General features: G+C 39.8%; 1 protein-coding gene across 2 annotated transcripts in view; it reads right to left on the reverse strand.

Moving 5' to 3' along the window:
• The window catches only part of dner (delta/notch-like EGF repeat containing), a 78753-nt gene that overhangs the window by 33286 nt on the left and 30190 nt on the right, over window positions 1–15277 (reverse strand). For both annotated transcript variants that reach the window (XM_061719173.1, XM_061719172.1), the window contains exons 2-3: window positions 1595–1939; window positions 1413–1510 (exon numbers count right to left, since the gene is read on the reverse strand). In XM_061719173.1, the coding sequence (XP_061575157.1) occupies window positions 1413–1510; window positions 1595–1939 (443 nt within the window). The remainder of the gene's footprint in view (window positions 1–1412; window positions 1511–1594; window positions 1940–15277) is intronic.

Genomic DNA, 15277 nt, shown 5'->3' on the forward strand with positions numbered 1-15277 from the left:
CTACTCCATTCCCAAGTGGTGCCGCATGTGAGTTAGTGAGCGTCTCCTTCACTGCTTGCATTTATTAATGCGTTCAGGTATTGTATTTAATTATACACAATGAAAACAAAGCAGCAGAGGTTGATTAACTCACAGCTTGTAACTCTTTGTCTGTGATCGTGACCAAAGCCTTGAGTCGTGCCTCCCATCCTAATAAGAACAGCATCAAGGACATCTAGCATCCACCAGGACTACTTCTGCATAATTCATTGACCCTTACGTACTGGGTAATCGTGACACTGTTTTTGAGCAAATATGCTCACAAAAACATGAAGCACACCTGGTGTGGTATAATATTGTGCAAAGTAGGATCCTGAGGGGACTCAAGGGTTTCACAAACAAGATTTTGCATTAGTCCAACAAAAAGTGTTGATAAGTATCCGGATGAAAAGAAGTATAACACAGGCCCTATTTGTAATATGACATTCATTAAGTGTTTGTTGGTGTTTTACTTGTTCCAGAAAGTCGTAATATTTATGGATGTGCTGCATAATCCACAGAAATTCAGTTTACAGATTACCCAAGGCTAAGACTATACAACACACCGATTGTTGCTTGAATGCAGAAGAATGCTTAAAACTCAAATGTAATGTTGTCCGACCCTAAGCATTCATATTGCACCAAATCCTGATCAAATATGATTGCTGAATACCAGTGAGACTACAAATAAGCAGCAAATCAAAACCTGAAATTTCCCCAAAACCACACTTACGGATTCAGCATTAAGTAGCAAAACATTGTACATACTGTATTTAGATGTAACAGGTACTTTTGTCTCTTAGGACCCAGTCTCAACTGAAAAGTGTTGTGTGGGCCAGATGATCATGAGCTGGGACCAACCTGGGTTACGACATGTGTTGCATGGGTCAGATGTTGCTCAAATGCCAGAATCCAGCTTTGGCAATGGTTATGGCAAGTGTTGTGAGGGAAAGGAGTGGCCTAAAGGCCTAAAGAGCTTTGAACTATGTCTGAGTTTAAGCGAGCACACATCAGCTGAAGGCCACAGATCCAAGTATGATCTAAAAACTCTCTACTGGAGAATGAGGTTTGAAATGTTCTTTTTTTATCCAGCCCCATCCTAGTACCCAACACTTTGTAAAAACGAGTTTCTGGAGAATGATCAGCAATCACGGGCACAACTAAAGTATAATAAAGTCTAGTTTTAATACCAAATTCATTTTGATTGCCTTCATAAAATAACAATTCAATTCAGAACATTTGTCCAAGTTCTCACAAGCTGCCCCAATGTTTAAAAAATTCATAAAAAGTTAAAAATCTAACCAGTCATAAACAGGATCCGTTGCAGGACTGATTGCTCAGCCTCTCTGCATGAAGAGACAGCTGTCATTTCTATAAATCTCGTTTTAACTTACTTGACTGCTGTCTCCTCAGGCACCTCCAGGGACAGAGTCAGAGTTCCTGATGTCAGCTCACAAAGCTCGGGGCTCACACAGTGCAGACCCTCAGTCACCTGAAACACACATCCGCACACATATAACACACAGCAGGAGTTCTTTATACATGTATTTGAAATCAGACTTCAAGTATTTCTCACTCTGTCTGCCTCCCATGGCACTACCAGCAGCCTCTGCCCAGGTTTTGGTTGCCATGGCTGCAGGGTGGGAGGTTCTGGTGTTGTAGTGGAGGGGAACGTGGTTGGCTGTTGTGGCTGAGTGGCGGCTGTGGTCGTGGAGCCGACGGGGGTGGCGGGTTCGGGAGCAGAGGGGGTGGCAGGGTCCCAGTCAGCAGGCGGCAGGTCCAACAGGATCTGATCGCACCTCTCTCCCTCGTAACCCTCTGAGCACTCGCAGGTGAAGGCCGGCTCCCCGTCTTCCCCGCTATCACTCCGGCTGCAGTTTCCATGGAGACAGGGGCTGCTGGCACAGGGGTCTGTGAAAAACTGAGATAATGGAAAAAAATAAACAAAAGAAAACAAATGACAGAGAAGGTTCAGTGGAGTTTTGAGACAGAGAAGCAAAAACAGTGTGATCCTACTGTCCATCAGTGACGTTCTCAACTCTGCCCATATTGGGCAGAGTTGGGTTATTGGTCAAAGACAGACTCTTATACTCACTGTTGATTGTGATAAGAAACATATCTGTTTTAAAAAAGCCATATGATTTGTTTGAAAACCTCTCTTTTAGTGCAGAAAATCACTGTCACAACACTAGACATGCAACTGTTGGAAATTTTACAATACCTAAGGTTAGATCTAATGGCATCAAACGTACAGTCCTGTATAGAGGAATGAAAGAATGGAATTCTTTACCCAATCATGTAAAACTCTCTAACAATAATCAATTCAGAATACTACTTAAAAAACATCTATCCAAGTAATGGTTTCGGTATGGAATAGTTGTGTATGTAATATGATTGTTTTAGTACATGAGATATAATGGTATTATTGCATAGTAGTGTTATTATATAATAGATATATATGAGTATGTGTGTATGTATGTATGTGTATGTGTATGTATGTATATGTGTATACATATGTATGTATGTATATGTGGATGTGTATGTATATATATATATATATATATATATATATATATATATATATATATATATATATATATATATATAATGTGTATGTGTGTGAATATAATATAGAATTGACTTGGAATATTAGATATGATAGAGTATTATATGATGGGTATATGTATATGTGTATGTATGTATACGTGCGTGTATGTATGTGTGTATATATATATATATATATATATATATATATATATATATATATATATATATATATATATATATATATATATATATATATATATATATATATATATATATATATATATATATATATATATATATATGTATATATTAGGTATATGTGGGGATGATATAGTTGACTTGGTTTCTGTTCTTGTCTTGATTTTTAAAATATCTTGATTTTGTATATATATATTTTTTTTCTTCTTGCTCTTATTCTGTATTTTTTATTTTCTAAGTTCTTTTCTCTATTTTGTTTTCTTTTGTATTGCATTATTTTGTTAAGACCCCAGGAAGAATAGCTTCAGTTTCTGCTGCAGCTAATGGGGATCTCAATAAACAATAAACAACAACAATATCACTTGTTCTCTTGTCAGCTTTTGCTGTAAAAGAAAAACATTTCATGTACAATCCAGCTTCATGTTGCACATCTATAAAATATTAATTGAGTCAAGCATTCACAGCTTGGCTATAGTTTCAAGTGTGTAGTCCTTGTCACTGAAAAAAACGACAGACTGTGTTTGAGATTGACACAGGCACCATGGTGTCACTTACTGGTTTATGTCAACTCTCCAATACAGCTGTTGTAAAGTTTTTCCATGTAACCATAGCTTTTTGTCTTTAAAAATCCAGACATGATGAAATACATCTACAGAGGGAAAGAGTGAAATGAAGAATGCATCTTTGAAGTCTAAGATTTAATGAAATAACTATTTTCAAAATATCCCCAAATACACCATTTCAAAGGAAGGAAGCTCAAAACACGATATTGACTTTGTATTCATATGAGACGAGCTTACACTTTTTGAATTGTTGTCTAGTGGATCCACAGATGTTTTAGTCCCAGCAGACATTGCACTTCAAAGCACCTCTTGGCGGAAGTGGCCAAATTAATATTTATGTTTTTTATTCACCATCTACCACAGCCAATAGTTTTCAAATGTTATTTATAATCGTCATTCATAAAATTAAAGTCCCTTCAGTTCGAGTGCAATGTACTACAGTACATTACATCAATTTAGCTGACACTTTAATTTAAAGTGAGGAACTTGGTTGTGGAAATGTGGGGTTTTGTATTTCACCCAAGAACACTGACTTGAGAAATGGGGAAGCTGATGATTAAATACAGAAACCTTTTAATGATAAAACAACCATTTCTATCCTTAAAGGTACTGCTCCCACCTCCTAAAGGCCAAGATCGGCTCAGTAACTAGAACAAAGTAGGATAGACCGGTGGGGTATGTGGAGGTAAAAAAAAAAGGGAGAAAGGGAGAAAGGGATTTTGGAGACGACTACGGTACTCGTTTTCATTGTTTTTATGTCCCTATGATGTCACTCTGAGATGTGGTGGAGTCCAGGGTGGGGCTACTTCACCTCTTGCTCAATGGCAGCTTCAATAGTCCCCAGTCTCACGCAACATTAATAAAACAGGTATAGAATATGGATGGATTTCCAATCTGCACTTCAACTTTATTTTTAAACTTCTTTGACCTGATTCTGGCAGTTTGAACCACTGGCTACTACAAAGCACTGATGCTCAAGGTGTGGTATATTATTTCCTCACATGCACTGAAAAATTTAAAGTCATATAATACTGTTGGAAAGCCTTTTTATTTCCCTTTCAAAGGGTCTCACATTTGTAAAGAACATGCATTTGTGGGATGAGCAGCAGAGCAGAGTATGAGGGTTGTGCCCATGAAAATTTGCCGGATTTTCTCTGCCAATGCCTAACAGCTGTTTGGGCAATTAGATTATTGAAGTTTGAAGAAACAACACATATTGGCAATTTAAAAATTGTTCAATTTAACAAACAGGAGCCTCGGTAGCTTGTGGAAGTTGTACACAGCCTGGCACATCCTCTTCACACTGGTCTTCAGCCTGGTTACACACTGCTGTGGGATGGCATCATATTCTTCAACCAGCATTTGTCGCAAGTCAGCAAACATGGTTGTGTTGGTCACTTTGGCACGAACAGCACGCCCAAGCTGATCCCACAAGTGTTCAATGGGGTTGAAGTCAGGACTGCTGGCAGGCCATTTCATCCACTCCACTCTAAATTTTGTAGGTAGTCTCTGATAAACCCTGCTCTATGGGGGCGAGCGTTGTCATCTTCGAGGATAGAGTTCAGTAGCCGACTGTCAAGATATGGAATTACCACTCATTGTTCTTATATCACTCATCACAATGCTGCTCTATATTGAGATTGTCTCCAACGATGACAAGCCTCATTTTTCCGGTGAGGGAGGTGTCGCCCCACACCATCACGCCGCGGCCACCAAAGATGTTATTCGGTGCAGCAATCAGCATAATGTTCTCCATGTCTTCTCAACACCCTGACCCTATGATCTAACTGACGTAGGCAGAACCTGGACTGATTGCCATATTGTCCTGCAAACCTTGACTGCAAGTCTGTAAAACACAGCTTATGGTACCTAAGCGCTGAAAGGGTGATGAAACATTCTTCCTGAGGCGTCGTCTTCTTGGGACGCCCACTTCACGGCAGCCTGTCTCTGACATCACTCTGCATTGGCAGAGAAGATGTGGCAAATCTTTCATGGGCAGAACCCACATAATCATTGATCATTCCCCAATTGCGTGTTCCTTACAAATGTGTTACATTTAAAAGGGAAATAAACAGTCTTTTCAACAGTATAAGATTTATTACTAAGAATCATTGTTACAACACAGAAATGATCTACCAAACACCAAATGTCCTTACTTTTTGTGTTAAGTTTCTATGCAGTGATAGCCTCCAGTGTGAGTACGACAAGTGGAAATGAAGCATTAACTTGGAACTTGCTGTTAATTATTCATTCATACTTCTCTACTTAAAAAAAAAACAAAAACAACACAACAAACAAGAATAACAAAAAAAAACAGTGAGACTTTACTACAATATGCATGTCCTCAACAAAAAAGTGAAAATGTTTCACAAACTGCCCCGAGACTGAGCTGCTCATGCTAAACTTATTTTTATTTTTGTGTTATTGCTCTCTGAGCGAATCTCCCTGTTTACGCTCTCGGCTCTGCTCTCTTCTTTTATTAAATTTTGACATGTGTGTTTGTACTAAAATGTGGACGGTTGCCGTCCTTTCTCCTGCCATAGTTCTCTCTCACTGTATGAACATACAGACATACCTCTGAGGACACACGCAAACACAAATTAGCATTTTGTCCTCTAACTTGGCGTCTCCCACCATGCAGCAATGAGAAAGATTCACCATGACAGCCTCCTTCACGCTAGTGTCTGTCATCAATAATTGATCATATTTGGGGAAAACATTCGGGTGAAGATGCTGAAGGTGACGGAGGACGAAGCCAAGCTTAGAGAGCTCACTATCTGACATGCTGTGGCTGTTTGCTTGGCTCAATGACCAGTTTTAGGCTTAAGAACATCTATAATCCCGCTGCTTCTTTCTTTTCTTTTTTTTGCCAAATTTACTGAAAGCGCCTCAGGTATCTGTAGCTCCAGCTGCCTGATTTGAACATGTTTATATATAGTTTTAATAAAGCCTGGAGAACAACAAAAACGCAGGCTAAAGAGAGGCAGATAACGATGCTCACACCAAACCCCCTGGTGTAAGATGTAAGCCTGTGAACGCACATGTGAGAGGGAACAATGAGAGGCAGAGCAACAAAGAGTCATTAACAATCCTCTCCCTCTCTATGGCCAAGTCACAGCTCATTAGTGCTGAACACTCTGAAGTTTTTGCTCTCTGTGTCTCTGGAAAAAAACTTTCTGTGCTCTGACAGTCCCAGCAGGCTGCTCTCCAGTCCTTACAGAGCCGCTGCTTTTATCTTCACTCACAGAACCAGTGACTGAATTTCTCTTCTTGTTAATGCTACAAGAAGCATTGGAGTCCAAGTCATAACCTCTTTTAAATATCATTACATTATCTTTAGATGTAAGGAATCAAAAGGTTTAAAACTTTTTTATTGTATTTTATTTGTTTACAAATGTATATAGACTGTTGAAAAATAGTTGTATCAGTTCAAACTCTCTTATGTGTCTTAAAGGAGCTTGAGGCTGGTTTTTTTTTTTTCAAAATGTGCTGCAATTTGGTCCCGATTTTCCCGCGCTGGGCTGCGGATGTGACGTCACATGACGCTGCATGCGTGTTGTCGACGGCGCTGGGCTTGGATGCAGGAAGAAGACGAGCGCGGTGGATCCAAACTTCTGTTTGGGTAGACATGGATTCTTCCACAGCCGGCAAACGACCCAGCGCCACTCAAAGCCCACTAAAAAGTGCTACCAAGAAGAAAACTAAGCCTTTATCAGAGACAAGTCGCGAGTCGAAAAGAAATTACGAGCTAACACGGATAAGCAAACGAGTAAACATTGGATATGCGTTTGAGTCATGGAGGCAGCTTCAACTTGAATTGGGACTGAAAACAGATGCTGACATGGCTCATTTCCTACTGACCAGGTAAGATAACATTGTAAGTCATATTTAGAGCTTGATTTGAAAATCACATGAGATTACCAAGGAGTCGGAGTGGCCTAACGTGCTAAGTAGCGTTAGCCGCAAAGAAGTAACTTAGTCCACAGCTGTGGAGCATACTTGTTTGTTGTTGTGTAGTAACATTAGCCGCTTACACATATCAACCCCAAGCCTCTCACACTACATCAACCGTAATGGCAAAAAGCTCAGTTTCCATACATTCATTTATTCATCGCTCCGTTCATTCACCATTCATTCTCCGGTCTTTCTCCGTATTTTGTATTGCACAAGACTCGGTTCATCATCATCATCATTATAGTTTTTGTTTTTGCATGCAAAAGTATTTAGCCATGTTTGTTCTGACCGAAAATAAAAGACACAAAGGTAGCTAAGTTACAGCCAGCTTGTTTACATATGCGGTCTGACTAAGAGTGTAAAATGTTGTTTTTTTTAAGATATAAGAAGAAGGACCCCCCTGAAGCAGCTACTCTGGGAAGTATGGAGAGGAAAGTCTCAACACCCAGCAAGGGAAAAGCTGCTAAACTCTGTCATCGGTTATCTCCAATTTAACCTGTGTCTGAGGGGTTAATGTGTTTTTAGTTCTTACAAACATTGAAAAAATATGACTAAAACAGCATAAAGTGCTGATATTGTTGGCATGAACCATGGTAATGAAATTCTTCTAAGCAGCTGATAATAACCACTTCACCCATTTCCTCAAATGCACCAACAAACAAAACGAAGAGATCTTTTGAGGCCAAATGAATTGCTCTTGTAAAGTGCTGTGGTCTGTCCGGTAATGGGAGATGGTTGCCCCTGCAGGACGGATCAATACACGCAGAGGAAGGAAAAACAACAACACTGCTTATGTATTGGCATCATCAGTTTATCCTGTGACTGACGGAAGTGAGAGAGGGTGTGAAGTGTCAACACGTCAGCAGCATGTTCATTCTTCTGGGAGCTGACAATTTTAATACAGTGTACATTTCCCTTTAGAAATATAAATTAAACATTTGGCAGCTGTGTTGCAACTTTACCTCCTCCACTGTCAACACATCGATAACCAAACAAGTAGGATACTATAATAATACAAATGGCTCAGTGAGTCTGGGATAATGCACATACTGTATGGGACATGAGTGATTAGAAGTCTTTTGTTGAGTTTAGCAGCATTTAAGCATTTCCAACAGGCTCTCTGTCTGATGACTCCACAACCTGACATCCTCTGATAATCAACATGTTGTGTTTTTAGTCTTGTTAGAATTTCAACATTTAAAAATAAATCTTTCATATTGAATTTCATGCATCCACTCAGTTGAACGCGTGCCTGCTGGAGGTAATACTGTCTTTTAGGTCCTGTCAAAACAACATGGATGCCTCAGAGACTTTGTGAGTACTGCCTCGTCCTCTTTTTATTCCAACATTGTTACCAAAATAATAAGTAATGATCTTCCTTCTACACTGGACATGAAAACTTAAAAAAATCCATTCTGTATTTTGAGATGAAACCTGATTGGCCAGGTGACAGCTCCTACGACTATGCTCAATTCTTGTATGTAACTTTGCAGGTAAAGCTCTATTACTAAGTACAAGTGGAGCAGCCCGTTTTTTTTAACTATTACTTACGTGAGGGACACAGAGTTAGACATAAGACTAATTCAAAAAGAATGGCAAAAATAAAAACTAGCATCTTTATCATAAAGAGTACACCTCTTTATAAGAACAATACTGGAGATTCATGGGACATTTTCCTGCTCCTGCATGAGCTAAAACACAAGAACATTTCACTGTTTTAATAACGGACATCACATTAGTTCTGGTGTGCACACGGCTAAGCATGGGACTGTAGCCTTTATTAACTTTATTAAAAGTTTGTTGTGGTAATTTCTATATTAAGGTTATGTTGATGTTCAGTTGGTAAGTCACAGATATGTGAAAATATAATAATAATACTGCTCAAAGTCCATTCCTTAACCAGTGAAATTCCATTCTATCAAATAATTTGATTTAATAGAATTCAACTAAATTTAACACAGTTCAAATTCATTTAGTTCAAGTCAGTTAAATAATACTTTATTAATCACTGAAAGTTAATTACGTAGACCAGTGTTTCCCAATCCTGGTCCTCGGGGCCCCCTGTGCTGCTTGTTTTAGATGTTTCCTGGCTTCAACACACCTGATTCAAGCTTGTCATCAATGTCTGGACAAGTCTGTTGATGACACAGCTACTTGTATCCCGGTGTGCTGAAGGGTAGCATCTAAGATATGCAGGACACGGGGCCCCGAGGACCAGGATTGAGAAACACTGACGTAGACTGAACTCGGTTGAACTGCTGTGGCAGCTGTGAATAAATTAATGCTTGTGCACCTTAAAGGACGGGAGAAAAGTTGTAAAGATGGGTCAGCTAAAATTCTTCCCCAATGATTGGAGACAGAAAGTCATTCAGAATTATCACCAAGTGCGTCTACAAGCTGCTGAATGATGGGGTGCACTTAGTTTCCTCATTAGTTTTCTTATGTCCAGGATAGGTTTTATGGGGCCTCAGTCATTGGCAGGTGTCTCTGTTACCAAGGGAGGTTTCAGAAACTTCCTTGGGTTAGGTACTTCAATATGGCCCTGAAGAACATATCCGTTGGGGTGTGGTGTTGACTCAGCACTGAGATTCTGCTGGCAGGAGATGAGTCCCCTCAACGACTCTTTCAAGTTTGAGGCATCTCTTCTCATTCACATCGACGTCATCATAAATGAGAATACGGCAAACAGAAATGCAGCCACTTCTCAGCTCCATCCATGTATTTAGCATAATTTTAGTTTGTTGCCTCCTTTCAGTTGTCTCTTGTTTTATTTTATTGGTGATTGACAAACAGAGGAAGTGGGGTATCTACACCCCCAAGGGGTATGGAGTGTTAGCTTGCTAGTTAGTGCATCCTACCAGGGTTTACACTAATCGCGTTTCCAAACCTCTAGATTTGTTTCCAGCTGTTTTTGGCCTCATCAATACGGTGTAGTTGTGCTGTAACACTACTTAATCATTATACATTACTGGATAATACTGTGTGAGGGCCTTGTCTTTGAATAATCATTTTAATGTTCATCCACTGCCTTCTTCTTCTATGGTAGCGGTGGCAACAGTGGTAACAGTCATTTTCTTTAAAGTGGAGATCTTTGTTTTGAAGAGAAGTTTCGCAGGACGAGATATGGAGAGAAAACCAAAAGTGTTACATTCATAGTGTGACTCGGAAACACTTTACTTTAGTTTTGCGAAAAAGCGTTATGGTAATCCACCTACCGTAATGAGACCAAGGCAAGGGACCAAGAAGGAAGCCACCCTTGTTACATTTGCAACCTCCTTGATTCTATCCCGGACCCCCATAGTCATGGAAACCCACCAGATGGGAAGTGGGCTGGTTTGACAGATAGATCTTAACAAGTGTTTTTAGCAAGCAGACCATTGTTCAACTGCAAAATGAAACCTCTTGCTTTAGCTTGTATGTAACAGCATGAACCAGTGGAAACTGTCACTGGGATTTTTTTTCTTATTTATTATATTTTTTATGCACTCACAAACATGGTTGAATTTACAAACAAAATACTTGGTTATGATTTTTTTTTTTTTTTTTTAAGTGTTTTTTTCCCCATTAAATAGAGTTGCATTTAAAACCTGCATATGAAACATGTACTTTATGGGAATTTTAAGACTGACAAAGTGAAAACACCATTTCCTGCTAACATTCACCACAGCCAAAGATTATTGCTGTTATAATTTAGCCAATTTACATCTTTGTTCTGCTGTCTGCAGGCAGATACCACTCTGTACTTGCTTGATTTCTGATTTTTATTTGATTGCAGTTCCAACACACTACATGAATTCATGTTTAAATGAAAGACCAACCTTGTTAAATTGTTGTTGTCTTGTTTATTGGTTAAAAATTGCTTTTGTTAGTGAACCGTTAATTGAACTTTGTGTTACTCATCTACCCTCCCATTCAATTTACTTCAATTCAATTCAGTTTGTTTGTATGGAGACAGTTCTCACCTCATTCATCATCTGTACTTTAAAGAGAGAATGAGAAAGTTCAACATCAGTCCAATTTAATCAATATGTAATCCAGCTGAACCAAAGCTGTTCAATTACATTTCTAACCCAATATTTCATACCCCAGGTATAATAATTCTTCATTATATATATATATATATATATATATATATATATATATATATATATATATATATATATATAATAATCTGTGCATAGATTTAGCCTTTTTTCTCGTGAATCTCAAGAAGGCTGGTGTAGAACAGCATCAAAGACATGGCTTGGAGAGTTTTACATGTGGGTGCATGAAAAAATTATGGTGGCTTCTCTCTGTCTCTGACATTCCTTTTAAGAATTTTGAATGTAAGAATTTCATTTTATTAAACATCAACTGGCTCATCAGTTTCCAACCCTGCCGCCTCCAGCTGTTAAAAGTGACTGCTTCATTTCACTACTTTATCAGCTGATGGCTGTGTAAGTGTGACTCATTGGTGATAATACAGCAGGGGGTCTATTTAATGGCCAGATGGTTCAGATAAAACTCCACTGAAACATGTATAAAAAGAAGATTTAGAAGGGGAAAAGAAGTTTGACACTTAAAGACAGTAAAAAATACTGCCATTGGATGATCGGCAGAATTTTACAAAGAAAAGTAATCTTTTTATTGTTTAATGTGGAGTAAGAGCAAAAACTCAAGCCTAAATTTTAGTTAGAAACTCACTATTATTAATATTATCTGAATCAATCTGAATGCTTTGGATGCTTAAACAGCCACAGTGACTAGGAGATATGACTATGAGATGAATCAACACACACTCAACAGTACTAAGAGTGTGTTTTCTAGGGATGTCCTGATCACATTTTTCTTTTTGCTTCCAAGTCCAAGTCCAGGTCATTTGATTTTGAGCATCTGCTGATACCAAGTCCTAAACCAAAACTTTGGCACAAAATATTTAAAAAAGGCGCAGCTCTGTCCATTTCTGTCATGAAAAATTGGCAAAATGCAAACAGTAAAAGTGGCTGTAGCACTGCATTCGCTGTCCAATTCAAAATATTTCCAAATTGCAGACATTTCCAAAATACAGACGAATCCGCTTCAAGTTTTCTCTACATTAATGTCAGCTCACCAGCTCCTACTGCTATAGGTGGAAGGTCACACCTTTTCTCTGCCTGACATAAACTGTAATTGTTAATGGGGAAAATTAACCCTTTGCGTCTAATCTCAGGCTTATGTTCTTATAAGGCATTAATGGCATTCCCCGGATATAACCAGTTAAGGATAGTCAGTAACTAAATAAGTAATGTTATTTAGTGAAATAAATATGAAAAAACATGATTATTTCCTCACAGTCTTTCAGAAATCATATGATCGGCCACAATTTCCAATCACATTATCGGTTCAGGTCATCACTTCAAAACTGAAATCCATCTTTTAGTCCATTTATCTCCTCATCCGCACTGTTTATCGGCATTTTACCCCCTCCAGTCAGTTACAGCGGTTCCCACTGTGCAAAGACGGCATGTATTGTAGAGGATCAGCCGGACCTGATCTCAGCGGACGGATTTGCTCTCGCTACCCTCTGACTTCGAAGAATCTCTGCAGAAACTTCGTGTGACGTGTCCACAGTTCATGTTTTACTCATGAGAGATGACGTTAAAAATTGATGCGCCTGATCCGGACCTGTCTTTTTTTGAAGACTGGGCTCCATGGATATCTTTTCACTGTGCTTGTGCTCTTTGCTGAATTTTTGGAGAGAAAGTGGAGCATTGCTGTGTATTGGATGATCTCAGAGGAGCAGAACAAATATCAGGAAACATGAAGCTGTAAAGAAAACACACTTCTCCACATACAGGGAAATGTACCCTGTACCAAAAACACACACATCACCTCAGTTAGGGATTTACAACCTCAACTCCTGTTAGGAGCCAGGGAATAAATACGGTGTTATTATATAATCAATCACACAGCAATTAGCTCAATGAGGTAAATTAAACTTTCATATAGCCAGCAGTAATTCTTATCTCGAATGTGCAGAACATAATGAGCACCCACAACTCACTAAAACAAAATATTTAATTCATGATAGTGACAAAGTAAGACTTGGAAGTCATCCCACAGTGGGGTAATTTTCCCAAATAGTGTTCACTCTTGTCACCTCCCGTGAGGTTTGAGCCTCAGGATGTAACGTGATTATATATGCACCACACTGAATTATGCTAAAAATATCCAGACTTAAAAACCTAGGAAACTGCTGCCAGCACATAATTAGCTAATCAGGTACAAAATGTACAGCACACACCACTTTTCTGAGTTTGTATCTTACTGCACACAAAAGAAGCGTTGCAGTCATCTGCTTTATGAGCGCTGTGACTGAGCAAATACAGCTGAACAGGAGGCACGGGAAAGTAAATAAATAAACTGGAAGGTAAGGAACCAACAAAGCTGAGAATTGATTGAGATAGACACAAGACACAATAGCTATTGAGACATCATCCCTGGAGGGAATGAAGCATGCAAGAACCAAATAAGATGTAAATTTTCTTCTAAGAAATGAGGTATACAAGCCAGGTGAAAATTATGAGAAAATAATACCTAATACATTATGGGATTTGGAAAGATGTGTATTTAGGGCCCGAGCACTTACAGTGCGAAGGCCCTATTGTATCTGTAGGAATTCTTCTTTCTTTCTTCTGACGAAAGGAGGGCCTTTTTGCCCCCCTAAACGTGCCCCAAAAGTCACCAAATTTTGCATGCAAGCCAGGCCTGGCAAAGAATTTGATATTTAATAGTTTGCATTGATGGGCGTGGCAAAATGGCTCAACAGTGCCCCCTAGAAAACTTTGTGCCTCAAGCCCCACAATACAGTTTGACGTACATGCACAAAAATCGGTACACACCTGTATCATGTCGCAACTTAAAGAAAAGTCTCGGGGCACGGTGTCGCAGCTGGTAGTGCAGCCGTCTCACAGCAAGAAGGTCCTGGGTTCGATTCCTGCCGGGGACGCTGTGGGCGTGTTAGTTCCCCCATGACTTCAGTGCCCACACCCTGGGTGGGGTTGGAGAAAGGGCCTTTCTGTGTGGAGTTTGCATGTTGGGAGCTACCCTCACAAAAACAGGCAACAGTCCTGGGCTATACATGCCCCCTCTTGCCAACCGGGGCGCCAGATGGCGCCAGATGGGGTGGGGAAGATCTAGCCGGAATAACGTGATCCTGAGAAGCCCCACCCTGTCTGGTGAAAAGGTGCGGCCTGCTCACTCCTTAGGTTAAGGAGGAGACCCGGGGTTGGTAGAAAAGCCCAGGACTGTTAGGTAGGAGCACTGGGTGATAAAAATGGGGAAAAAACCAGGATAAAAATATTAAAAAAAAAAAAGAAAAGTCTCTTGGCGCCATGGAACGAACAGGAAGTCAGCCATTTTGAATTAATCGTGTAATGTTTGCGCAATTTATGCCTTTCCTTAGGCAGTTAATTCGGCCCGAACCGTAACGTGCACCCAGGTGTGTTATACATCAAAATGTGCGTCTCCATCCTGCGACAACACATTTCTCTTTCAAAAACGTTACCGTGGCGACGCTAGACGCCAAAAAGCGCGCCCAGCCTTCATGTGATTGGTTCAGACAGAAAAAACTCAACTCACTGTGCCTCAAGCCCCACAATACGGTTTCACGTACATGAACGAAAATCGGTACACACCTGTATCATGTCGCAACTTAAAGAAAAGTCTCTTCGCGCCATGGCCGAAACCGAACAGGAAGTCGGCCATTTTGAACATTTTGAATTAATCGCGTAATTTTGGTGCAATTTATGCCATTCCTTCGGCAGTTAATACGGCCCGAGCCGTAACGTGCACCCAGGTGTGTTATACATCAAAATGTGCGTCTCCATCCTGCGACAACGCGCATTACCTTTCTCAGTCAAAAGCTTTACCGTGGCGACGCTAGACGCCAAAAAGCGCACCCACCCTTCATGTGATTGGTCCAGGAGCACGTGGTGGATGAGGCCAAGCACTGAGCCTTGGGGGACTCATATCTTTCA

This window comes from Cololabis saira, chromosome 4 (assembly GCF_033807715.1).
Source record: "Cololabis saira isolate AMF1-May2022 chromosome 4, fColSai1.1, whole genome shotgun sequence".
Lineage (NCBI taxonomy): Eukaryota > Metazoa > Chordata > Actinopteri > Beloniformes > Belonidae > Cololabis > Cololabis saira.